Source organism: Poecilia reticulata, linkage group LG17 (assembly GCF_000633615.1).
Source record: "Poecilia reticulata strain Guanapo linkage group LG17, Guppy_female_1.0+MT, whole genome shotgun sequence".
Taxonomy (NCBI): domain Eukaryota; kingdom Metazoa; phylum Chordata; class Actinopteri; order Cyprinodontiformes; family Poeciliidae; genus Poecilia; species Poecilia reticulata.
Window position 1 is genome coordinate 5402172 of NC_024347.1, and position 27310 is coordinate 5429481.

General features: G+C 39.8%; 2 protein-coding genes across 2 annotated transcripts; one reads left to right on the forward strand and one right to left on the reverse strand.

The window, feature by feature from the left end:
* Positions 1–814: 814 nt before the first annotated feature.
* On the forward strand, positions 815–26993 carry cdc73 (cell division cycle 73, Paf1/RNA polymerase II complex component, homolog (S. cerevisiae)). The gene is made up of 17 exons (XM_008433254.2): positions 815–985; positions 1570–1675; positions 1777–1846; positions 3497–3559; positions 3717–3769; positions 5359–5447; positions 5584–5797; positions 6833–6931; positions 7072–7150; positions 7313–7377; positions 22674–22731; positions 23145–23180; positions 23267–23354; positions 24909–25070; positions 25781–25881; positions 25967–26108; positions 26199–26993. The coding sequence occupies exons 1-17, from the start codon at positions 855–857 to the stop codon at positions 26233–26235; spliced, it is 1593 nt and encodes a 530-aa protein (XP_008431476.1). The 5' UTR covers positions 815–854; the 3' UTR covers positions 26236–26993.
* Positions 10481–17852, reverse strand: LOC103479042 (beta-1,3-galactosyltransferase 2). Its single transcript, XM_008433253.2, has 2 exons — positions 17064–17852; positions 10481–12509 (listed from the first exon to the last, which is right to left on the reverse strand). Exon 2 carries the CDS (start codon positions 12392–12394, stop codon positions 11132–11134), a length of 1263 nt encoding a protein of 420 aa, XP_008431475.1. The 5' UTR covers positions 12395–12509; positions 17064–17852; the 3' UTR covers positions 10481–11131.
* Positions 26994–27310: the final 317 nt, after the last annotated feature.

The window sequence follows — 27310 nt, forward strand, 5'->3', positions numbered from 1 at the left end:
GCATCTGGTCAGGATGTCTCCTGGACAGCTCATTTTGGTGGTTTTGTCATCCATTTCCAAGGGAGCAGACCCAAAACACATGGGAGGGCATATACCCTTTGTAATCCTCTATTAGCCCCCTGACCTGATCTGGGATAAGCTAAAGACAAGAGATGGATGAGAGCGAGTGAAGCAATGCTTTTAAGACGGTAAAACCAATTGGTAGGGAACATATCTACCATTTCAAATCCTGTTGGGATTCCTCAAGGTACAAAGTGTCCTCTGAGTGACTGTGCTGGTACAAATAATGACATCAGCATGCAATATTTGAATGGAACAGGCATGACTTAAATTAAAACAGCCCATCCAGATATAACTAGATCATCCAGAGCATCCCGACCAGATGAATCACTGTATGATCCGGAGGCAGGACTCCCTCGCACTGCAAGCACCTGCAGAGTGATCATAACCTCAGACAGAATTGCCTATGTCCCACTGTGCTTTCTTTGTCACAAACAGCAATGTGTATGAGAACTTTGGTTTGAGTGAAGATACTTTAATGTGTGGAGTGAGATATATGTGAACAAAGTGAGAAATAAAGAAGCTTGATTCTCAATTCAGAAAAGTGGAAGTTGGACATTTTGAGTTTAGATGCATATCTCGGACAAACCTATGCGGTTCCAGGGTGTAATTAAATGAGGAAAAACGTGGTTTATATCCAAATGCATCTGCATCTAGATTTTGCGTCATTAGTAGCTTGGGGCAAGCCCACCTGGCTCATAAAAAATATGTATTTTGGATCAGGCAACTTGCGAGGCCGCTTGATGTTGATATGTGGGGGGCCTCGTAAACATACTACATGAAGGCGAGTGAAGATGGCGGATGTGTTGAGCGTTCTTCGTCAGTATAATATCCAGAAAAAGGAAATCGTCGCTAAAGGGGATGAGGTGATATTCGGAGAGTTCTCCTGGCCGAAAAATGTGAAGACAAACTACATAATCTGGGGGTATGTCACCATGCTAAACACGTTTTAACCTCTTTTCTCCCAGGCCTGTGACTCCCTCTCCGTAACGACGTAAAGCTCGCTAGCTACTTTGTGCTAAAATGCTAACACAACTCCTCTGTGGGCTCAGAACTTTAAGTTGCTGGTTGCTTTCGCGTTATATTTCAGTAACTTGCACCAGAAATTATATTCCAGTTTACTATTCATTTTTGGAGTAAATGCGTGGGTTTTGCACTTCCTTTGTTTTCCTGTTATTTTAGGAGTGAACACACCAAACTTGTCCCAGTGAAGGGATGCTAAATTAGCGATGCCACCTAGCTGTGACTTGTTTCGTGAAGTCGCGAGGACATGCTCGTCCTTTATTTTAATATTTGCTTATTATTCTGTTTTGTAGTTTACGAAGGAAAATTTATCTTGCAACTATTCTGAACATAAAGCTGAATATGTGGACTCACTAACTGTTGCTAGGTGTTGAGCAGAACTAGAACTTTATGCTTGTAGACCTGCGTAGATAACATATAATTGGCTTAATTGCTCATTTTTTTAAACTTTGCTTCTAATAGTGGCAATGTTTTTTTCTTCCTCAGTACTGGCAAGGAGGGCCAACCCAAAGAGTACTATACTTTGGACTCCATTTTATTCTTGCTCAACAATGTGCATCTGCCGCATCCTTCGTATGTGCGGAGAGCTGCAGTAAGTGGAGCATTTAGCCAAAGCTTCTGGCATCTTTCGTTAATTTCTCTCTAGCTGTGCACAGCGTCTCTGTTCCTGACATGTCTGCATGTTAATTATAGACAGAGAACATCCCTGTTGTCAGACGACCGGATCGAAAAGGATTGCTGTCCTACCTCAATGGCGAGAGTTGTAAGTAGCATGTGTTAAAAGTCACTTTCATCTACCTACACCCAGGATGATCAGTTTTGTTTTCTTTTTTTGTTGTTTTTTGTATAGTTGGGAGATCCTATGCAAGGCTTAGGAGAACAAATTTACTCATGTTCCATAGTCTGTACGCTGGAAAGTCCACTCTACGTTTCCAGTTGTTGAGCTTTTATTAACAAACACTGAAGGACTGCGTAGCTTGGAATTGCCTCCAGAATAACACAACGTCTTAATACATGCAACCTGAAATGAAAATATTAAGCTCTCAAAGCACCTACTGATGTATTCTTTGTCCATGAAAACAACAATAATGAGGAGTGTGGTGCTGTTTTGCAAATGTGGCTGGCAAAACCATGAACAAGTTTGCTTTGGCAGGTGGTTGGAGTTATATATGGATTCGGAAAGTGTGGATGCTAACGTTTGTTTTCTCTTAGCTCAACATAAATTATTTTATTTCAGGTGTTGTAGATGCAGGTGGTGAGCGTGGGGTACACGCTGCTCACCGCCTCATTACTGTTAGCCTCCCAGGCAGGACAGACCTAGATCTGTGTGCCGGCGGCATGCTGTGTATTGTAACAGTGTTCTAAAAATAAAAGTTCTGCAACTCACCCAGAGAAACTGAAAAACATTCCTGCGAACATGAATTGCTTTGATCATATAAGTCGTGTTTTCTTTCTTCTGGTGTCTCTAGTTTTCCTGTACAGTAACCTGGTCTTAAGCCACTTATCTGTTATTATTTTTAAACACAATCCTTTGGTAAGCTAACAGTATGCATCACACTTTGACCTCACGTCACAGCAAATGGTCATTTACATGCAGTTCCTGTGCAGTTTGGGTAATTCTGCATAGGGTTGGGTGATGGGGCCCAAAAATAAAATCAGATTCTTTTTTGCATAATGAGATTTGACTTCTGATTTTAATCGCTATATATATATATATATATATATAATTTTTTTTTTTTTTTTTTTTACCTCGCTTTTTTCCTAGAAAATAAAAATTGCAAATAACAAACAATATTTTTCAAAATTATTTGCTTTTATTTCAATCATCTCTTCTGTGAGATGGCCTGAATATCAGATCTAAATAAATATAAGCTGTAAAATACGGTGATTGGCGCCGCGCCTGCTGAAGTCGCTCAAAACTACGGAAACCAATTTCTTCATCTCTTAATTTGATGCTTTTTTTTGATGCGTCAGTCACTTCAAAGGGGATGAACAATTATGCAATCATTTATTTCACGTTTAATATTTTTAATTGACATTACTTTGTATAAATCGGTTTTCACTTTGACATTCAAGTTTCTTTTTTCTTTTCTTTTTTTTTTTTTTTTTTTTTACAAATCAGCTATAATTAAAAACTTTGTAAAATTAATAATAGGTTAAAACATCCAAGAGTGAATACTTTTTCAGGCACTCCTTCAGCAGTCTTAAGGAGTCGTCATAGCGGTCTGTGGCCTCTAGGTGTCTCCAAAACACACTGAGTGCCAAGAAGCAGATTTTTCCACCTCTCCACAAAGCTCAGCGATCTGTCGAATGTTCCTGCTTGTTTCACCAGTTTGATGAGGAACTCTTTGTTGTCCAGTAGAGGTAAAACTTGACCTGCTGTAATGAACAACACACTTCTGTTCCTCTACAGCCACATCGACGAGCATCGACAGAAGCGCACCAATAGAAATAGGACTTCAAAGGCCAACACAAGGTATGCTTATAGCAGCTATTTTCTTCTTCTTATTATTATTATGACATGGTGGTGCCTGTAATGGTTTCTGCTTTTAATTTGTCTGAACTTCAGTTTGAGCAGTTTCAATTGTCCGTACATTGAATTTCTGGTGATAAAACTCTTTTTCCTCTCCAAGTTAAAAGAGCAGCTGATGAAGTTTCTTCTGAAGCCAAGAAACCAAGAATTGAGGTAACTGAGGCAAATTGATGCGTTTCAACCATGTGGGTTTATGAAAAGTAACAGATTTCCTCCAGATTAACAAGTTCAAATGTTATTTAAAACAAAAATTAGAACTTTTTTGTGTAGTAAAATAAATTCTGTTAGTTTTAATTGGTCCTGACCTCCTCTGATGGAGGTATATTACTTCAAAATCTGATCAAACAAATCGTTTAATAGTAAAATATAATCATTTTTCATAAGGAGGCAGTTTTTTTCTTTATTTCTAAAACAGGTAATTGGATTAGTCCTTGATGCAACAAAGACACTAAACTAAAACATTTCATGTAATAGGAAAACTGACTGTAAATTAGAACCACTAACTAGTAAAACACAGTCAGTCTAAATCTGTTTTCTTGTGTTTTTTCCCACAATAATAATGGGAATCATTTTAATTAAAATAATCTTTCTGCACTTTCTATGTCTTGCACACAAGATCCATGTAGCAAACTTGGAACAAAGTCATTCATATTTCAACAAACTCATTTCACGTTTCCATCTCTGTTTTACAAACCTGTGGCGACACACAATGGAAAACGTTTTTTATTTTGTATCTTTAAATTAAATGAAACTAAACTCCATGTGGTTGAACCCATTCCTGGTCCTGCTGAAATGTGGCACGACTTTTCTCTGTTTCTCTGTGTTCCGTTTTATTTTTTTCTATGTGAAATCAGATAAATTAATGCTAATACCAGATCCCTGTCTCAGACATCCTTCTCTTTTTATTTTGTTCTTTTTTTTAATGTCAGTTTTCTGCACATTTATTAATAGTTTGTTGTGTTTTCTGTTTTGAAAAGTAACTACTTGCAATCACAATTACACCCCACTGAAACAGGAATTCATATTGATGCTAATTAAATGTTACTAGACGCTTTAAGTGATTTCCCTTTTTTAATGACTCTTTTTTTTTTATCAATTCGGGGTGTCAATATAAATCACAGCTATGATTTTATTTAAAGAAAAATTGATCTTTCCGCTATACCTGAAAATAATTTTTAAAAATAAGTCATCTGTGTTATCTGTGCTAAAAGATGTAAACATTTTAAGGTTTTATTTTCTTTTTAAAAGTGAATAATACTTTGTGTATAGCTACATTTCTCATCTATACAAGGCAGTTTATTTATTTTTATGGCAGCCTGTTTTATATTTAATGGTTCAGATTTAATGTCTTAAGTGTGTTAAAGTTTTCAAATACATTATTTGAGGCTTCGTCCATCCACAGTTTGTCTATTTTTTATGACATCATCATGTTTGTTTACATACAAGCAACAAAATACAAACAACAAAATATTCATATTTTCTTCAAAACATAAAGTAAGAACCTAAAGAGCTTTATTAATTTAATAATAAAGCTCTTTAGGTGCATCAGCAAGAAAATTAAGTCATGTTTTTAATTTAGAGTAAGCATGATTTATTGTGTTATTGTCTTTCGTAGCATTTTAAGAGATCAGGTATTCAGATGTTTGTACACCTCCGGTTTTTTGATAAAATACTTATTTAAATGTTTTCCTATTTAGACAAATGAAATGAAGTTAATATAAATCCTTATTGTTGACCTTCAGGATGCAGAACGGGTGCGTCTGGACAAGGAGCGCCTGGCCGCCCGTCTGGAGGGCCACAAAGAGGGCATCGTGCAGACGGACCAGATCAGGTACAAAACCAAGATTTCTGTCAAAACAGAGTTTATTGGATTATAATAAACTAAAAAAAAAGTTGCATTATTTAGAATGCTACCTTCCAGAAAACCTGACATTTTATTTATTTTTTTCTCCCCGCTCTTTGTCCAGATCTCTGTCCGAAGCCATGTCTGTGGAGAAAATCGCCGCCATCAAAGCCAAGATCATGGCCAAGAAACGCTCGACCATCAAAACGGACCTGGATGATGACATCACGCTGAAGCAGAGGAGCTTCGTGGACGCAGAGGTGGACGTCACCAGGGACATCGTCAGCCGAGAGCGGGTCTGGAGGACCAGGACCACCATCCTCCAGAGCACCGGGAAGGTCAGAACCACGACCTTACATGACTCGCCCGACAAATCCCAACCGCACTCACCTGCAACATGACCGCCAGCTTGGATCTTATAAAGGATTCAGCTGATAAACATGAACTTTCTCTTCCTATCGGCTCACTGTTTCAACTCATTATGTCTTCTAATTCCTCGGGAGAATAATAAAAGTGACAGACATTCCTCTTGAGTCAAAGAGACTTGCTGAACGATAAGCATTCAAAGCAAAGAGACGTAGCAGAACTGTATATTCTGCTGCATCAGTATTATGTAATATCCACACAGGGAAGTTGACAGCAGCTTCACATATGCTGCAGTGATAAATGGCCGATTCCGCCCACGCTGACAGAGCCACGCTGAGAGGAACTGCACAAGATCAGGGAAAAAGTCCAAAACGCCTCGGTTTTAGCCACTAGATGGCGGCAAAAACTGAAGTCTCAGCTTTAACTGACAGGCCTATCTTAAAGTTTAATAAACAATCTTGTTAAAGCTGTTTAACAGTTTTGATAAACTGTTTATTAAAGCAGAGTGTTTTAAATCAACTAGAGCTTATTTTAGCATCTGTAAACATGCAGGTTATTTTTAGTTGAATTTCTCAGTTGGCTCCTGCATAGAAATCTGACCTTTGGTTTAATGGCTTTTTCCAAGTTGTTTTTAGCTCTTTTAAACAATAAAACTCAGAATTTCTTGAAGAAGGAATGTTTTTTTTTTTTTAACACTTTCAAGTATAGATTACAAACTCCCATATTAAAACTCAGCCTCTTTCCCTAATTATTGATAATTTAAGTGTTTTATGTAGCACACTAAAACCACAAATACACACTTTAATAAACTGAAACTTCAGATTCTTAAATAAAATGATTTATATCCTAGTAAAGCATGGGTGTATAAACTGGCCCTTTTATTTGCACTCTGAACTTGTATACATCTAGTAATAAATGTTTAGTTCTTTACTTGCTGATGTGGTTTTCAACGTATTATGTAATTTACATGTTAAATCAGTGTGCGTGTTTTGTTTTTTTTATTACAGAACTTCTCGAAGAACATCTTTGCCATCCTTCAATCGGTGAAAGCCAGAGAAGAAGGACGAGCACCAGAGCAGAGACCAGCACAGAACACTACCCAAGTGGTAAACATATTTTTATCTCTTATGTTGAGCAGTACAAAGCTCCCTCATTGTAAAGGTTCATTGAAACTTCATGAGAATTCAGTCCGAATAAATTAAAACGGCTGCATGCGGAAGTGAACGTGCGGTTTCTGTTGGTGCAGGACCCGTCCTTGAGGAACAAGCAGCCCGTCCCGGCCGCCTACAACAGATACGATCAGGAGCGATTCAAAGGAAAAGAAGGTGACTTTGCTTCATGGTTGTAATTCTATAAAATCAGTCTTTTTTTTAGACTGAGGAGAGTATTTCTTTAGAAAAGCCAAATGTCATTTGCCGTACAAAATAGAAAAATGTTGGCCAATTCTGCCCCTTCTCATTACCTCATTACCTTTTCTTACTTTGTAGAAACGGAGGGTTTCAAAATTGACACCATGGGCACCTACCACGGCATGACCCTGAAGTCAGTGACGGTAAGAACAGCTTCTCCACCCGGTCACGAAGTCTCACGTAGAGGTTTTTCCATATGAAGGGTTCCAGTGCTGAAACAGGGCTGATGATTGAGGCAGGAGAGCCTTGGCTGTCATGCAACACATTTTTACAAGAAATGGGAAATGTTTAACTTTATTCAGCCTTTCCGTGCAGTAGTAAATTAAATTAGCTCAAATTAAGGCCAGTAAAAGCTAGCAAGAAGTAACTAAGGATAGTTAAAGGTAGTAAATTATTTTTTATCATCCCTTCAAAGTATTTTTAATTTTCCATTGATGCTTGCTTATTGTTTTAAGTTCGTTTTAATAAAATCTGTATAAAAAATGATAACTGCTGTACTGGCAGGACCTGAGCTGTCACTGACAGACTCCAAGCTGCTGTGTGCATGCGTTGCGTTGGAACCGTATAACGTGTTGAAACTAGCTAGTTATCTTGCGCTTTGCCATGGGAAAATATGTTTTCACAACTTTGGCTCAACGATCCGAGATTCAAGGACTAGGAATGACCAAAAGGCATTTTGTAAAGTATACAGGAAAAAATCTAAATTTGATCTGGAATGACGTGACGGTGATCAAATCAGTCCGACCGGAGCATCCATCATTCATCAGGAGCGGATTCCGGCGTGGATTGAGGCTCCACCGTGGAGCAGATCCCGTTTCGTGAAGTGACGCAGCTTCAAGCTCAGCTATGAGCTAAAGTTTTACCAGCAGCGCGACAGGAGCTGCAGACAGGCAGCTGACCTTGCTAACTCTAAAGCCAGCACTCAGAGATGAGCTGCTCTGAACACCGCAGCAGCTAAAGTAAGTTAAATAACACCAACTGCAGCGCTAACAGATTGCAGTGTGAACAAACTCAAAAGTGAAAATTCCACTGCATTTGTAGGAAAAGTGGTAGAACTTTTGCGTACAAGTTTATCATTCATCATTAGCTGATACCGTTGAGACACGTTTAATTTTATGTTATTGTTTACATCCGGAAATTTCGCGAAGGCAAAAAGACGATTCTTTTCTTTGCCATCCGTAGCCGCACTACCGCGGTAGAACTGTTCTGTTAACTAAATGAAACCTTCTTAATTTAGAGCAGTGTGCCACAGCAAAGGGAAAATAACTCAGAAAACCCATCAAAGAACAACTCAATCCCCACCCCTCACTTTCTGCGTCAGCTAGCTACCCGCAGTCTCGTTACCATAGCAACAAATAGGTCCACTATATGTATAAGTGTTCAACACCATAAAACCCACAAAAGTTTCCCACACAAAGGGCAACACATTGAGTCCTTAACACTTTCATGTTTTCAGGCTTGGTGTTTATTTTGAGATTATAAAATGATCTGAAACCAGCAGTTTTTTGATTAGGTCATTTAAACAGCTGCTCTAATTTTAACAACGATCTGACAGAGTTGGTGTGCTGGTCACCAAAACACAGAATTTCGCTGCACATGGACATTTGTTTATTTAAACTTTTCAATAACCTGTGAAATATGATAACCTTGAACCTTGTTATTGAGTTGCCCTGGTGTTGACAATTAGTATCAAACGAATATTCTGAGAATAAAACATCGGCTTGTGAAATTGGAATGTCATTGCATTTTACTGATATTCTTTAAAAAACAAATATCCTAAGTCTTATGGATTTAGGATCATCACTAAAAATAGTGCTTTCTGTTTTTAATGTGAGTTTTTGGTCAAGATAAAGTCACAGTTAGACCTTCAAGTAAGATAAAGTTTCGTCTTACATGAGCTGTCGCCTTACATTGCAGCCTTCTCGCAGATCATAGATTATAATTTTTTGATTTACATTTTAGCCAGTGCCATTTTTTTGATTGAAATGTTGCTAAATACAGAAGAAAGTCTCTGAGTTGGTAACAGTGGGGTCACTATTGATAACTACAAGCTTGCAGACATGACCTGGTAGGCCGGTCTGTCAGTCAAACCTCTCACTGAAGAGCAGAAGAGGAAAGTGGCTGATTTTTAGACCTTTGCCGAAGTAGAAAAGATCAGAGGATGAGATTGGCTTCACGTAAATATCGATCGATCACCGATCTCCCAAAATTGAGGAAATCGGCGCGAAATTGACTCAATTTTGTGTTGGTAGTAAAAATATTGTAGAGGTAGTAAAAAAGGTAGTAAATCCAACTCTGGGATTCCTGTATAAACCCTGTTATTGCAATTCGTTAGTGCTGCAAACAAAAGCTCTTATACCACCAGCCTAATATTTAACCAACAGGTATCTGATTTATTCATGGCGTTGCTCCAAGAAGAGATTAAACTGAGTTACGGCTGCATTTATTACTACCATCTAATGTAGTCAACCCTCTCAAATGTTGCCAATTTTCCCACTTAGGACTAGAACAGAATATTTTTATGCAATTTTGGCAACATGAACTGCAGATTTATTTTAATGCAGAAAAAAAATGAAGAGGATTTTTTTTTTTGTAATCGGGTTATTACAGCCTTGACTTGGTTAATACTTGATAACAACTCTGGTTCTGCTGCGTTATTGGCAGAAAACAAAAACCACCTTTAACCTTCAGGTCTAAATTGGTCCATCTCATACATGTGTGAACCAGAATATTGTGTTTGACTTTGATCGCAATTTAAGACCTGAACATCGATGTGAGGTAATATGTTTATTTATACTTTATATATCTTCTTTTTTTCTTTTTGTCATAGTAAACCTTTTTTTTTTTTTTTTTCTTTGGAGGTGCCGGGGGCACCAATTATTTATGTTTAATGCGTAACTGGTTCATCTAACCCTTCAATCAGTTTGGCTTAAGTAACATCAGTTTATTGGTGTCGGAGTGATATGCTGCACTAGCACCTGTTTAGCACTGGAACCACTTTGACTTAAAAAAAAAAAAACTCCAATGTGTTGCTAAGCAAAAGCACTCTATAATGATTCCTGCTGGTCTTGTCATTTTGTATTTTCTGAGATTGGTTAGTTTCAGTCTCACCTTCCACTACCTGCTCACCTTTTTCCCCCTAAAGTTGCTATTGAGATGCTTTTGTTGTTGTGTTATAAATATTTGCTTCAGATTATCAAACTCAACAGCAGAGTTAACATTGTACAGAGACTTTTCATCTGCACGCTTGTTCATTTCACCCTTTATTTTTCATGACGCAGCAGCGTGTACATGGACGTTCTGCTAGGAATCAGCCCGGTAGAAACGGTATTAGTTGAAAAATGGCAACAATTTGACAGGATCTTATCAGTTTTTACACACTTTGTCTTATCTCAGAATAAGTAAGGTTTGTTAACAGATGGGAATCATTTGAGTATTGAGCAGGAGGTATTAAATGGACCCATCAGTAGCTGCGCTTCCATTACAAATATTCGCAAAATTCTGTCAATATTCCACCTATGTCAAAAAAAAAAAAAAAGCTATTTTGCAATTGTGGAGTTTCCATCAAAATAAACACAATTAAAATCACACATGAAAAAGTTTGTTCACACAATAAGGCATTAAACATGCGGCGCCATCCTCCTCCTACCAATTCTTGTTATCTTCGTGATTTGCCTCAGTGACATCTGGTTGTCGATCATGTGACTTGTGTGACGCGGAAGTGTTTCGGTTGGCGTTTTGTCAAATAAACCAATTTTAACATAACTAAAAATACCACTTCGTCCTAGCGCCAAAACTTACCAAAAAACTATTTTTTTGGCAAAGGTGTCGTGTTTTCATTAAGCAAATTTATTTACAAAATGTCAAATTGCGCAATTATACGGTCAATGGTAACAGCTACTGTTTCAGTAAATGCGCCTGCTTGTCCCGGAGTCTGGAGTGGGCCCTGCTCGTCCTCTCCTTGAGCGTGCCGATGCAGGCGTTGTGCTTGTTGCTCTGAAGGTGATGCCAGTACTTGAGCAGCTCGTTGGGATGGAAACCGTGCGACGTTATCAGGTGGCTGTACTTGCAGCTGGAGTACGACACCCGCCAGTGGTTGAACAGGAAGCCGTTGGGCGGAGGCGTGGGCTCAATCTGCAGCTTGGCCAGGCAGATTCCCACGTACACATCCTCCAGGTGCAGGAGGCGGACGCTCAGTGACATCCGGTAGATTTTCTCGGCCAGGTCCCCAGAGAAGACGTACCCTGTCCCAGAGCAGAAGGTGGGGTACCTTTCACCCGGGTAGAGCTCGGGGGGCATGTACCACTTGCTGTTTTTGTTCCGGTTGGGTGCGAAACCTCTCATGTTGTTGCCTGTGAAGTAGTTCTTCCTGGGCTTCAGATCCGGTCGCAGCAGCTTGTAGACGAGGTACTCCGTGTTGACAAACATGTCGCTGTCGGTTTTCATCACGTAACTCGCCGTCGGACAGTGCGTCGCAACCCAGTTCATTCCCATCAGAGTCTTTATCGTCAGGTTTTTATAGGAATCCAGGAAGTCCTGCTGGATGATGTCGTGATGCCTCCGGCTCTCTGCCTCCAGAATCTTCTGCTGCAGAAGTCCCAGTTCCCCATCTTTCTTCCCTAGCAGAAACAGTCGGATAAATCCCAAGGAGGGAAAAACGCTGTCATTCCCCCAAGTCTGCCGGATGGCGTTCCTTGCTTCCACCTGACGAGCTTCGGTGGCAATTAGCAGGATGAGAAATGGGGCAAGTTTGGTCTGTTGGCATTTATCCGGCTCGTTGATGACGTAAGGGAAAGGTCCGTGGGTCAGAGTAGCATTAAGAGCTCCCATTTGGCTCTGGCTGCTGTTGCCTGTCAAATTACCCTCAAAGCCGGAGTCGCCACGATGAAAAGAAACGCTGATGTTGGCATTGGTCGTCAACGTTCCCTGGGGAACGATCACGAACCTCCACGCTGAGTGCGCAGCGCTGCCGTTCCATTTGCTCCTAGAGGTTTGAAGCACCATGCCTCCGTACACCACAGGGTAGCCCCTCCACCACGGGATCCCGGAGAGCTTGGGGAGCCACACTTGGTGGACCAGAAACACGAGGAATCCCAGCAGAGAGAGGAGATAGAGAAGTTTGGCTGTGTGCGTACAACAGTGGCGCCGTCTCCACTGCATTGTTCTGTGTCCTACAGCCGCTCTCTAATCACAGAAGTGAGGAGTTTGTGTCAGGTTGAAAGGTTGTTCACTCTTCAGTACTAACTTGCAATATGTGGCCACACCAAGAGATGACCTAAGAAATAAGAGAATGATTGTATGAACAGGTGCAGAAAGAGAAGTAACGGTTGTGTTGATACTTAGAAATATTTCAAAGTATATAAGCATTGGATTATTTTGGATTAAAAAATGAGACCATCACTTTTCAGACCATTTATAAGGATTCTTAGGGTAACTGCAATGTCACAACTCTAGAAAATATACAAACAATCATATTTTGTACTGCTACTACAAAAAAAACTCTACTCAGAAGTACATAGTATATTTAAAGATGGCAAAAGAGAAAAAAATGACGAAAAAAAACAAAAAACTCCTAATTCACCATCACTATTAGGGGGCATTCACACCAGTCCTAGTTAATCCGCTTTAACCGTAATCGAACTCTAGATTGTTTGCTTACTAAGTCCAGTTCATTTGGAGAGGTCTGAATGGGTAATCAAACTCTGATCTGCCTACAAACCTACTTTGGTTGAAGTGAACTCTGGTGCGCTTTGAATGCATATGTGAACACCGAGCAGACCGGAGACCGCTCCAAAAGCAGGAAGCAGACTATAGCGCAAGGCTTACTGGATAAGTACAAACAAAGCAAACATGCAAGCCTAGCGCTGGCAGGAGAAATGGCTAGCGCTTTTGTCTTTGGTCATTTGATAAAGAAAAATCCTACAGGTACTAAAATCTGATGCTACTCCAATTTTGTTTACATTTTGGGAAGAAGGAAGTTGCGCTCATTGTGTTCTTCAGATGTTTTCATGTCTTATTCTTCAGTGGTTCTGGGTGTAACGCCCCCACAGGCTTTGGTGAGGAACAGGTTTTTCAAGGGGTTTGATTTGGTTGTCACAGTGCAGAGTGAACTTGAACCGCAGCAGCTGAAAATGTTGTAATTTTGGTTCCCTCGTTATTCAGCATCCAATTGTCATCAGAAACTTTTAATATGTTGCCAAAATAAAGTGAATCAGGCATGTTTCCGTCTATTGGTTTGAAGCTAATCAACTCGGTTACACAAAATGTGATGTCAACATTATTCGTGGTTGTAATAATCAGGAAGTAGACGTTGCAGACTGGCATGGACCACACATCTAAAAAAAATGGAGAGAGCTTTTCAGAAATGACTTATTACTCTGTCATGTATTTTTTTTGTTACATGCTGTCCATGGACATGGAGAAAGAAATGCAACTCTTAACACACACCATCATTAAAAACAGCTACTTAGGTAAATGTGAGGTAAATGTTCGCTTTGTCAGAACTTATTCAGCAGATGTGTTCCTGCCTCCTCTTAAGCGTGTTAACTCTTTTTTGGAAAAGCCAAAATCCATCTCAAGTGAGCGTAAAAACCTTTTTGCAAAGTTATTTTGAATTTCCATCAACCTTTTCAAATGCAACTGTTGAAGATGCTCTTAAAAAAACATTGATAGAAAAACTGAGGATGACGAACCAGTTAAGTCTAGAATTTCTTTCCTGAGTTAGATTTCCCTCCTAATTAGTTGCATCTGTTATAAAGTATGAAAGTCAAGCATCTTTTATTCATCTTCTAAATTTTTTGGTTGTTTCCCAGAAAAACTCTGAAATTACCTCCAAATTAGGTCTTAAACTTGCACATTTCTTTATTCTTTGCTTCTTCCCTTGCCTTACTACTTTATTACTGTTTGACAAAACCAGAAAACCCTTGATGTACAACAGGAAACGGCCTCGTTGGAACAAATTTAGAAACTGTCAGCTTTCTCGTTAACCGCTGAAAATAAGTTCTCTTAAGACTGGACTGTAATAGTTTCCTTATATTACTTACAACAACTTTTGTTATACAACAGTGTAAAGTCTAAACCGGGGCTTTCTACTTTTTCAACTACTTTTAGTAGTTGGATAAGACTGGTTTGAAGCTTCCTATGTTTGAAACTAACCAGACAAATCCCATGCCAGGGCTGAAAATCATCAACTCAAGAGGATAAAATCATATTTAAAAGGTAAATTCTTAGCTCCCCTATATTATTAGACCACAATCATTCATGTTCACATTGGACTCTGAACATTTATTAAACCTGTTATCCCCAGCAAACACCAATGCTACACTGGGAGTAAATGTTAAAGGCTATTTGTGTTTTAAGTAAGACATGAAGTAATAATTTGCTTGTAACGAAATATGAAGCAACATGCTTTTGGAGAACAGACTCGGTTCATCTTGTCATACAAAACACAGAAATCTAAGAATCTGTTTGTGTGTAAAGCGTGGATCCCAGATGAACTGGAATCGTTGAGTGAGCCACTGTTGGTCTATTTTAGCTGGACTAAATATGTAAGCCACATTGTTCCAGTCGAGAGCCACTGTCAGCTGCTCCACGGGTCTCTACCTACTGCTCAGATCCTAACATCAACCCCGAAGCCAGCAAAGCTTGAAAACAAAGAATATCTTGTTTTGTTTTGTCTGATCTGATCTTGTTTGGTAAAATGCTGATGCAAATGAAGAATGTGTGGCTTGTGCTAAGTGGCTCTTTAGAGGCTTTTCTAACGGGGGTTACAGTTATCAGAATATCATCAAAGCTTTAACTGTTGGACGCATTACCTTTTTGCTGCAGTGGTCACACACATGTTTTGTGATATCGGGGCCTCTTTCTGCATTTACTGAGGTTTGATCTCCATGCTGTTTAAATCAAGGTTGTATTTGTTTTGGTGAATAGTTGGAGCACTAATTTTAGAGCAGCCCAGAGGAACACGTAGTCATCGCTTCATGAGTCACCCTTAACGGTTCTTACTCATCCCAGCTCGGCTCAGTGTTCTGTTCAGGCACCAAAGTTGTTGATCAGCTCGTGAACACCTCACTCTTCACTGATGGAGAGACGATTGGATTTGTTCAGTAGTCAAGTGTTCAGAAACACTTAACTAATGGAGATGTTTAAAGATGTTAAGGAATCCGGTTCTTGATCTATGTCACTTAAGGAGTTTTGGGTAGAACAGTTTTTTCAAATATTTTTTTAAATCTTAATTCCACACTGCTCTGAGTGTGGTATTGTTTCAACAGCTGTTTTATTTATTTATTTTTTTCTAAGCCTGTGAGTTCACAATTAGCCGATTTCTGCCTAGTTCACAATTATTTTAATAATCAGTTCATCACAAATTAATCAAATTAAATTACTGATGAATGTTCACAGATGTAACTTTGAATGCTGTGAATTATCGACTGTTGTTGATGTAACAGAAATTACTGTCGGCCAGCTTGAAGAACAAATGAGTCTAACCATGCAGGAATATTGCAGAAGTGAAATATTAAAAACGGGTGTAATCTGAAATGTAATGGCTGGAATATTCCTTCACCAGATATTGAGTATCAACTGAATTTCACACATCATTATGGAGAAGTACTTGGTGTTGTCAGTGACGCACACAAGCAGTTTGCATTTAGCTGGGTATAGAAGGTGTCAGTGGGCAACTTAAAGCAAAATGTGACTTTTATCATTTGACAAAATGATACTTTTGTTTAGGTAAAGCTACCAGCCACCTGCTTCTAGTTTGAGAAACTCCAATTCTACAGTAAATGTAGAAAGACAGTTGTCATATTATTTACATTTTTGTAATAAAAGTGTGTTCACTGGCTAAGGCATACTTTCTAACAGTATGTTACAAAAGTCCAGATTAGATTGAGATCCATCAAAAGACTTACTATCTTGATGGGGCCCAAACACTGATCTGGAAATGCTAAGGAAATAATAAATCGTTTCTCCTTTAAGAAAACACCACAGAGCAACAGAGACCGACCCGATACGCAGAAATACGTTGATGATTTATTGTTAAATCACTCAACTCCTCCAGTTCTCTGCCCCCCTTGTGACACATTTGCGATCATAATCAGTAAATGATTGTTTATCTTCATCTTTTATTCCTATTTTCACACTTAAATGTAGCTTTAAAGAAAACAAAAAACATGTCCTCATTCCAGTAGTTTTTGTTTTGTTCTGCATGTTCTCTAGAGCCGTGGACATAAAGTTAACTGATGTACTTTTGCAAACACTTCTCTAGTTTGGAAAGAGAAATGGAAATGGAACTCTGATCATTGCATAACCAAGAACTTTTCCAAAGGAAGAAAAAAATTAAAGATGAATTTATGGTTCTTTCTAGCACATTTAATACAGATGATAGCAAATCCATCACTTGCAAAAGAAATTGGGCAAAGTTATCTTCCAGTAAAATTCTGTCAGCTTACCAGAACTTTACTCTTAGTCTGATGGAGAGAAGTGTTGTTAAGAGAGCTAAAAACTACAAGATGACTTCCTTATCTGTAGCTCGCTTTGATAATTCCCCAAAAGACTGACTCTCTATATGTGTATCATCACCAGCAGCAGCAGCCTGAAGCTGTGTGATGTTTCTCATGTTTACTCATGTTAACAGAAGTAAACGGTTCTCTACTGAAGGGTTTCACCAGGACAGGGGGTTGTGAGAACTGAAGAGTTTCATCTAGTCTGCCTGAATCAAAACAGAGAAACAGAAATGTTTCCCTCAAGTCGACACACCCATCACATCCTGTAGGCTCCGTTAAAAGCAGGTAATTTTGTAGTGGGCCACTGCAAGGTTTGCAAATCTCACCCTGTCTTATCCGTTGGTGAAAGACAGCCTCGGCTCGGACGGCTCACATCCTCCCTCGTTTCCTCCAGAGCCCACGATGAACCCTCCTGTTTTCTCGCTGCAGCTCGGACCGATAGCTTTTCACCATCGCGCTATTTGGAGTGGGAAAACGACGCGTTCAGCCGGTCGCATTCAGCCGGTCGCGTTCAGCCGGTCGCGTAGCCGCCGCTCTCTGTCCCCCACACATCAGCTGAGAGTGCGTAAAGAGCTGGAGTGTTGCAATCTCTCCATCTGTCCTGATGCATTGTCCCCCCTCCCCAGCCCCCTGAGGCTGGTTTCTGACGCTGCCGTGCTGCAGCTGCTTGTGGCCAGAGGAAGAAGAAGGAGGCTGTGGGTGACGGTTAGCCGCAGCCGCGGGTCCTTTTCACCGTAATCAAGTCGTGTAAATCAAAGCAGCAGTGCTCGGACAGGCTTCACGTCTCTGTTCAGCTTCTCGTCCTCTTTCCATTTTCATGCTCCTCCGCACTCTTTCGCTTTGATATACGCATGCTGTCTTCTCTCCCTGCGATCTCTTTCCAGTCCTCCTGTTGTTGTTTTTTTCCCTGCTCCTCTCTTGCCTCCCCTCATTCGGCAGCCTCTCACGCTCTGTTTTCTGGCTGCAAACAGCGGGGGAGGAAGAGGACGGCCAGAAGGAGCGTGAGGCAGCGCTGTCAGTTGTGCGTTTGTTCTGAGAGGCAGCTCCAGGCTTGGTGGCATTACGCTCTCCCAGCACGTCACGGCGTCTCTGCTGCTGTTGCTGGCTGCTCTGTTAAAGAGGGGAGGCGGGGGGCCGGGGGGGCTGGGCTACTGACCTATTTGTATTCACACCCACTCCCCAGAAAGAAGAATAAAGTATGATCTGAATTTGGCATGCTGTGAAGCAAGAGGAGAGAATTCTCTGTCGACACTTTGAACACATTAGATTTCCTAATCGGATTTAAAGATGTGGGGGGGGGGAAACTTCTGGTTTCATTTTCTCACTTCGGCAACGATGGACTGAGGACAGATGAAACCTCTTACAGTCAGCATTCAGCTACTTGTGCTAATTTATCACTGGATGGCAATTCCAAACACACTACTAAAATGCTGTTTCCACCACACTTGTTTGCAGTGGCGCAAAAGGTGGGCGCCGCATAAGACGGGGTGCCAAACATTGGCAGAAGGATTTCTTGTCTGCATTTTCTTTCTTTAAGCAGCTGTTTGCATGTGTAAATGATTTGATAAGGAACAGAGGCACTGATTAGGTGCCATTCCACTCCATTTCCTCTCCCGTCACTCGCCCACACACACACACAACAATGATCTTACGTTTATAGTGTGTTTGCATACACCTCAAGGTACATAGTTGCGACCCTACTTGTTTGCATTCTCTGAAAACCTTTGTGTTTTTAATCATACCATGTTGGCAAACAAGCAGCTAATGTTTTCCTATCAAGAATGAGGAGACAAAAAGTGTAAGAAGTGCAGAATTTAACACAGAATTTCTATATTTCTTAATGCCTAATGATAGAATCAACAATTAGTAGTTTGGAATGGACAAAGTGATTAAGCAAAATAATTTAAAGAAATAAGGGAATAATGGAAAATCATGATTTTTACAGTGGCCCCCAGTATTCTGGACTCTTAGATCAAAGTCAACTGCAAAGAGCTAAAATCTATGACTACTTAATACCCTCTAAAAATGGTCATAGCTACCTATTTTAATAGTTCAAACACCAAATATTACTTAATATGCATTAGCACTGCCACATAAGCTAACATCTAATCCTCCTTATTTCTGCTATGGGGGATACAGCCAATCAGCATCAAGTATGACATCTCCAAAATGTAGCTAGTTCTCTATCCATCTAGTCATTGTAATATAGTTTGTCATATTAATTCAACTCCACCACAATTCATTTAAGTCAATCCAGTTCAGCACAAGATAATATATTCTGATTCAAATGCATTATCATTTAAATTCCAGGCAGTTGATCAAAACACTTCTTCCAGGTATGTTACAATTCACATCATACAGCACATTACCGGTTACAGTGTCTGGTCTTTCTAAAATACACTGCTCAAAAAAAATAAAGGGAACACTTAAACACTTTATTTTTTTTGAGCAGTATATATATATTGAATGAAATCTAAAGTCTTAACCTTAAAAAATGTCAAATCCCAACTAGACTGTGTGAAAAATGCTCTGGGAAAGTCCTGATTCATTTAAGTCGATGCCTTTTATGTGCTTGAAGACCCCAGACAGACAGAGTGCAATAAAATAACACAACTACATTATTTTATGACTGTGTCCCACATGCACATCAAGTCCTACCGTCACTCTAAAATTAAACATCGAAACATGTTGCATGTTTTTCCTCACATTCTCTCCTCCCTTTAGGGATTTCCTGTCATTGCCTTGCTGCCGTGCGTGATTTTAATCTTAACGGGGAGTTTTATTCCGTGGTGCTGCTGATGGAGGTTGCCTATCAACTAGCCATCAACATCTGCTGGGCATAACAAATTCGTGCTAATCCGTTTACTTTACCGTGAAAGTGCTGAGATTGTGTTGATGTTATCCTCTTACGGTCAGCTCCGAAGCGCTGCTGCCCGGCCTGCCCAGTGGTTCACAACATCGGGATTAGTCGGACAGGAGTGCTGCTCCTCTGAGATCAGCTTCATTTGAACATTTCTAACCGCTGCGCTGGAGGAGAATCTAAACAGACGCTATGAAATATTCAGTCTGTTCAGGATTTGTCCTAATGAAACATGTCCTGAATTATTTATTTGAAGCACATTGGTGATTTGCTGTAGAAGCAACAGAACAGGCTGTAGTTCAAAGTTAAACCACAGGACGCTTGCTAGATTAAAACGTTGATTTAAAAAAAAAATTTAACTTAGAATTGCTTAGGGCGCTTTCACGCCTGCACTGCATGCACCATTACTAGGTAAGTGAGTGGTTTGGCCACAGCAAAATCTGAAATTCACTTTTTAAAATTGGGGAAGGAGGAGGGTGTTGAGCTTTACTGCAGGCCTTGTATTGTCTAACATGCAGCTCTAATTTGTTGTCTCTTTCTGCCTCCCTTATTGTCATATTAGCAGCGTCGTACAAAGAGTGATTGACAGCGCTTAGACTCCCCCCCCCTCCCCGACTCTGATTGGTTGCCCCTAGCTAGCACTGATGGAAGGCGGAGGAGCTCAATTTCTTTTTTCGACAGATCATCTGTCTGATACCATAATAAGCACTTTGAATTGCCTTGTTGCTGAAAATGTGCTATATAAAATTACCTTACTGTCATGGCATAGTGACAAATTCAACATGTATGCAAAAAAAATATTTTTTATTATAAAAGTTTCATACTGCACTTTCAAAGGAAAAGCATATTTGTAAGCGTGGAAAACTATTCAGGAAAATTATACTCCTTTTGAGATTAACTATAGATCTCGCCGAATTTAATTTACATAATTTCCCTTCAGGATCAGTTAAGTATTTTTAAATATGAAAGTGTTTTTCAATTCTTGCTTTAGTTGAAGATATTAATTACTGTTCCTCCTTTTTCCATATTTATCATCTCTCTGCTTCTGTGGCTCTTTTCTCTTTTGGTTCCCGACTCTCCTCCCCTTCCTGTTCTTGTTCTTCTCAGTTATATCTCTCTTCTTTGTAACTTTGTTTTTAAAAACCCAGCTTTGTTAGTTCAGCAAAGACGGAGGTCATTAAACTATCTGCACTCCGTCGTCTCTCTTTCTCCCTCATCTGTCTCTACTTGATGTCTTTCCAGAATAATTATGTCTGCTGTAACTTACCCAGTTTTTAGAAGTTAATTCGTTCTTATGAAGGACTTGTCCTGGCAAAGTTGGCAATAAAATAAAAACTGAATAAATGGCTCGATAAATGAATGTGGCAAATACTGCATCCAATAAATAGATATTTAACTGGGAGGGAAAAAATGGCCACAACACAGAAGGCTGAAGTTGAACCACCGTTGTCTTAAATTTTTGAAGACAATGATTCCTATCTTAAATGACAAAAATCAGACAGAGCTCCATCACTTGCAGCTTGAGGTTCATTAACATTCTGAGTTAATCGAGAGTCCTGGAATTGATGACTAATAAAAATAATCTTCAAAAATGAGGCTTACCTGATGTGCGTGTCCTACCTCCATTAAAAAAAAGAAAACTGAAACAGACTGAATGTTTGCTTTGGTCTGAATCAGTTGAGTTTAACTTGTTGCTTTTTCAGGCAGGTTGTTTTCACACAAACCAAAACTCTGTCACTACAAACACATGAGAACATTCAGTCTTTTTTCTTTTTTTTTTATTGGAGGTAGGATTAATAATTACCGTTTATCACATACACTTTAATGTTGAGCTCAGTACAAAACGAGAACACGCACCCAAAGACATGCCTTCACATCAATCATCAAAAACATCAATTGGTTTGTCTGCAACTGGAAAGAACTCATTGACTTAATTATTCACATTTGAAACTTTTAATGTTTGAAAATCTATGGAATTAAAGTTTTCTTATGGCACACAAGCACTTTTTTTTCTATTTTTTTTTTCTTCTTGTGTGTGTGGCTGAACTCTTCTGAGTGGTTGCATTGCATTTATTTTTTGGCATCCTGCAGCGTACTGGATCCCTGTAAACATCTGCACTCGGGAGGCGCTGGGCGTAGCCAGAACCCTGGCGCTCCGAACACAGAGGCAAACAACTCCCAACCTTGAGACACTCGCTGCACGTTTCCTTCTCCTCTTCTCTCTCTCATTTCCTGTCTGGTTACTGAAAACAAAGACCACCACAAGCCGACTGCATTAATATTTGACATTTGAAAATGTTAGAAAAGAGTAAGGGAAAATGTTATCCACACAGCTTGCCTTGTGTAAAGATGTGCAATTTCCTCTTTTGTAAAGTTACAGATTAACTATGTTCTCACACACAGACACCTGCTGTCAGGGTTGCCAAATTGGACCAACAGTTTCCACCCACAAAACAATGCAAACCCACCGAACCTCAAAAATAATTCATGTTTAGCGCCAGATATGGTTATGTATAAATAATCTTGTGTCCCATATGTCATCACCTAAAAACCGTCCCGTTGTGAAAAACAGCCCAAAGTTAACAATCCACTCAAAGCCGTTTGTTTTTTTTGTTGTTTTTTTTAAGCTGAATGTGTTGGAAGTCTGGTAAGACTGCCTGTAAATAAAACCTGCAAAACTGATTCAAATAAGTTAGTTGAACTTTGCAGACGAAACAAATCCCCTAAAAAAAAACAAAAGGGCTTTGAAGAGGTCTAGTCAAAGTCTCAACTTAAAACTGGTTGAGCTGTAGGAAATCTGGATTTTTCTTTCCCCGTCTAAAAACCTTATTCTTTAAAAGAAATGAGTAACTTATTGAAACTTGAGCAGTTAATGCTCATTCCTGAACCATCAGTGATCCTGAAGGACAGTCCATTTCCCCTCACACTAAACTGAGCTCTTTTTAACTTCTCTACTTTTTTTTTTTTTCCTAGCCAAAACATTCCTGTTTATTATGTTTACCTTTGCGTATCTCAGATACAAACCATACGTTGTTCAGCTGTATGTGACCATGGAGTTTTTATTTTCTGTTTGAAGGAAGGAGCATCAGCCCGGAAGGCCCAGACCCCGGCGCTGCAGCCAGTTCCCCGTCCAGGTCCGGATCGACTTAAAATCTTTACATATAAACAGTGTACTTTTTTCCAAGTATTATAAAATGACATGTACTCCTGTAAAAGTGCATTAAACATGGTGTGGTTCTTAAAATGCTGTCTGTTTATAGCTAATAAAGACAGAAAGATTCTGCTCGCATTAACAGTCAGTCAGTTCAGGTTGTTTTTGAGATGAGAACAAAGTGACCTGAGTTTGGGTTTCACCTAAAGGGAAATTGGCTTCAGATTATAAATAGAAATATGTTCTGTCTGGATAAAACTACAATTGGAGGGACTTTGTGTTTTCTGAAGAGTCACGTGACCCAAGATGAAGCTAAATATTCAACATGTTTTGATTTATATTTTTTCTGAAAACTATTTTTCTCATCTGTTTTTTTTTTTTTCTTTTTTTTTTTAGTTTCACAAGCCAGACCTCCACCAAATCAGAAGAAAGGTACACATCTGCTGCCCTTTATGTAAATACCAACTAACGTGATGCGTTCGCTGACCTTCTGTTCGTTTTTGACACTTTGCCTGCAGGATCCCGAACCCCCATCATCATCATCCCTGCTGCCACCACCTCCCTCATCACGATGCTCAATGCTAAAGATCTTCTGCAAGATCTGAAGTGAGAACAGTTTGATGTGGATGCAATGGTTTTTTTACCTTTATCTTTCTAGTTTAGATAAAGTGGCTGACATATAAAAGTACCCTTTATTTTCCCCTGATGTGCCCCGGCACGTGTTTATTAATGATTGATTTCCCAAATTATGTTCCGATTAGTTGTTTCTTTGTAAACAATAAAAAGCTCCTCCCAGAACTACCCCTGGGCCATCCTTAATGATTAAAGATGGCCGAAATCTAGAATATAAAACTTGGCTGGATATAAGATTCTCACGGAATAACCTTCAGCTAAAAGTAGGGATACACAACATCTCAGCTTTTACACCGATTTTAGTCAATGTTAGTGGATTCTTTTTTTTTTATATCTGTCCAGTAAATATACTTGAGTCGATGTTAATTGATGTTTATTTTATTTTATCATATTGCTGCAAACCAAGTATTACCAAAATTCAAGTCAAGTTTATTTGTATAGCAACATTTCAGTTCCAAGTGCTTTACACTCTAAAAACTCAATACAGTTATTATGAAACGAGCAATAAACAGTACATTTTGTCAGATGTCATCATCAAGCAAATGCACATCAAATATATGGATTAATATCCCAGTTATTATTAATCAAATGAATCTCTAAACAGGTGGATTTTTAGACTGGATTTAAAGGAGCTCAGTGTTTCAGCTGTTTTGCAGTTTTCTGGAAGTTTGTTCTAGATTTATGTTGCATAGAAGCCGAATGCTGCTTCTCCAGGAGACCTGAGAGGTTTGGAAGGTTGATATATCAACAGATCTTTAATGTGCTGTGGTGCTAAGCTGTTCAGTGATTTATAAAGGTAACACTTTATTTGAAGGGGTGTGCATAAGACTGACATGTCTTATGTTTATGGCACTGTCATAAACACACATAACACTGTTTATGACATGACACTCATACACTGTTTATAAAAGTCCCAACTTTGCATGACTTTGTAAATTATGATAATTTAATGCAAAGTTGGCATTTTTAATTGACTTTTAATGCAACTTTTAGAGCAACTTTGCATTAAAAGTGTCATTATTTATCGAATGACACTTCATGACAACTGTCATAAACATTCATAAAGACTCCTTTATGTTCATGACAGGTGTTGTCATGTTTTTGACAGTGTCATGTCAGTCTTATGCACACCCCTTCAAATAAAGTGTTACCTTTATAAACTAACAGCTTTTTAAAGTCTATCCAAAAAAATCCCAGATCTTTGGATACGATTCGACCCAACTGGATACTGAACCTGAGAATCTTACCCAACTCTACAGTTACTTCAGTAATTTGTCAAGGTCAGCAGTCGAATGCTGCATCACCGTGGTTCTTCCACAGTCTGTATTTATGTGGATGTCATTGAACACTTTGACGAGGGCAGTCTCAGCACTGTGGTGACCATGGAAACCAGTAGTGAACTGATACGGTGTATGAGCTGAACTCCAGGCACCAAAGGATTAGCACTCTTAGTTGGATGGACAACCAGCATAAACTAGATTTATCCTCAAACCGGAGAGCCTGAATCCTTCAACTCCCTGTTTCCAGGTTCATTACATCGGAGGACAAGAAGAAGCAGGGCAACCAGCGGGACAACGAGGTTCTGCTCCAGAGGCGCAAAGACCAGATCCAGCCGGGCGGCGCCACGCTGAGCGTCACCGTTCCCTACCGCGTTATCGACCAGCCGCTGAAACTGGCGCCACAGGACTGGTGAGCTACTGCTTTTCATTCAGTCACTCTGAAGAGAGCGCTGCATCAGCTCTGTTTCAGGCTTTGGAAGTAAATCACAGTCCAGTTGTTGAACAGCTTCACCACGGTTCCACTTTTTTGTTGTTGTTGTTTAACACAACAGTATTTTCATAATTTACCACTTTGCATCATGTTCTCTCAACTGCGCATCAGCTGAGCTTTTTATGCGAGATACTTCTCAATGCAATGCTGGTAAAAACGTTAAAGGGTTAATAGAGGAGTTTCTTAAAGAGACAGAGCCCCAATTTCAAGATGTTGAACTCCAAAGTAAATTTTTTTTAAATCATATTTGACATAATGTAGCATTTTCAGAATTGAAGGGGACATAATTACTTGTTTTTGTTGTTGTTGTTGTTTTCTATGTGTGGCCCTTTACCAATCTCTGTAGCTTATCAACGCAAAAAGTTGGTGTCAATTGTTTGTTTTTTTTTTTTACTTTTGAACTCTGTGGAGCTAAACCATGTAGTTTCACTTCTACTGTGTCGAGGTGGATGATGAAACCATGGGTGCGTATCAGAGGAAGAACAAAAATACCCCACGAGTTTCCTTCTTCTCCAACATGTGACAAAACCAAAAAGCTTTGGACCTTCAGTAAATCAGTCTAGTGTATCTGCAACACCTTTTGGGGAAACTTCCTCGCGTCTCAGTTTGGCCACTTTGTGTTCCTGCAGGGACCGGGTAGTGGCCGTGTTCGTGCAGGGTCCTGCCTGGCAGTTCAAGGGCTGGCCGTGGCTGCTGCCCGACGGATCTCCCGTCGACATTTTTGCCAAAAGTGAGTGGAAGGCCTTTCTGGCTTGCGAGGATGCGGTGGGTGAAACGCAACATTCTCACCGCGCGCTTCCCTCTCTCCCCTGCAGTTCGGGCATTCCATTTGAAATACGACGAGGCAAAGACGGACCCGAACGTGCAGAAATGGGACGTGACCGTCCTGGAGCTGAGCCGCCACAAACGCCACCTCGACCGACCCGTCTTCTTACGCTTTTGGGAAACCCTCGACAGGTGTTTACTCCTTCCATCTTTGATTTCACTGGCCTGATTTCTCAAAACTGTACCTTACCTGTTTTTGCCTTCTCATCTCTCTTTCTTTAGATACATGGTGAAACACAAATCTCACCTCCGGTTCTGAGCCCAGATCAGTGTTTCTCTCTGAAATTCCCTCAAGTTAATTCCAACTCGGCTCGGTCCTCGTGTTTTGCCAGCAGCCAAGCCATCCTCCATCATGAACCCCACGGTGGACGGAACAGCCAACGGATTTCCCCGAAATTCCCAAAGCTTCTGGAGTTTTTCCCTCTGAACATAAGAAAAGTCTTTTTAATGGGTTTTTCTGTTTCAGACCCAGTTTTTGTTTTTTGTTTTGTTAAGGGGTTTTTTTTCTCCCTTAAGTTTCCAGGTAGTTTAGCAAAACCAAACTGCGTTTGATATAAAATTCTACAAACTGCGGCGACGGTTAAAAACAAGTTACCTAGCAACAAAAACTTGATCGAGATGTTTCGGGTTTCCTTGTTTTTGGGCGTCTTTATCAAGGAGATTGTTGCTTTTCGCTCAGAACTGTTTGGATCGGGGAAAACGACTGAAGCGACGTAGAGCTAAGTTAGAGCACAGAGACTCTGACGACCGTCTGATTTAGCATGTTTGTGGTCAGAATGTACATACATGATAAAACCTGAGAGAGCCGAAGCTCTTTGAGCAGAGACGGCTGCAGGTAAGTGATTCGGTTATCCAAGTCAGTTCCTACTTCTGTTTTTCACGCCATCAGCACCTCTACCGGTCATCTAATGACTGTCTTCTTTTTCTTCTTCGTTGGTGTTGTGCTAGATGAGAGTAATTGCTTTAAGTCACCACTTGAGAACGGACAATAAAGCCTTTGTGAAACACCTACATGTATGTTGTTGGCTGGACTGGTCGGTTTCTTTCAGCACTTTTATTTGATGGCGTCAAGAAAACCAAAGTATTCCCAAAATATCTTCCATGTGTTGCTGTTCTTTCTTTCTCTCTTTTTTTCCCTGTGTCTTACTACTTTCCCCTCTTTTCTCTATTCTTCCTCTGATCTTTAATTTCTTGGAACCTTCTTTTTTGTCCTTCATTGTCCATTCCTCCTCATCCCCTCATTGTTACTTCTGTCTTTGTCTTCGTCACTTTTCTTCCTTGCTTTGTTTGCTTTCATTTCCCACTTGTCTATATCTCTCTTTCCTTCCTTGTTT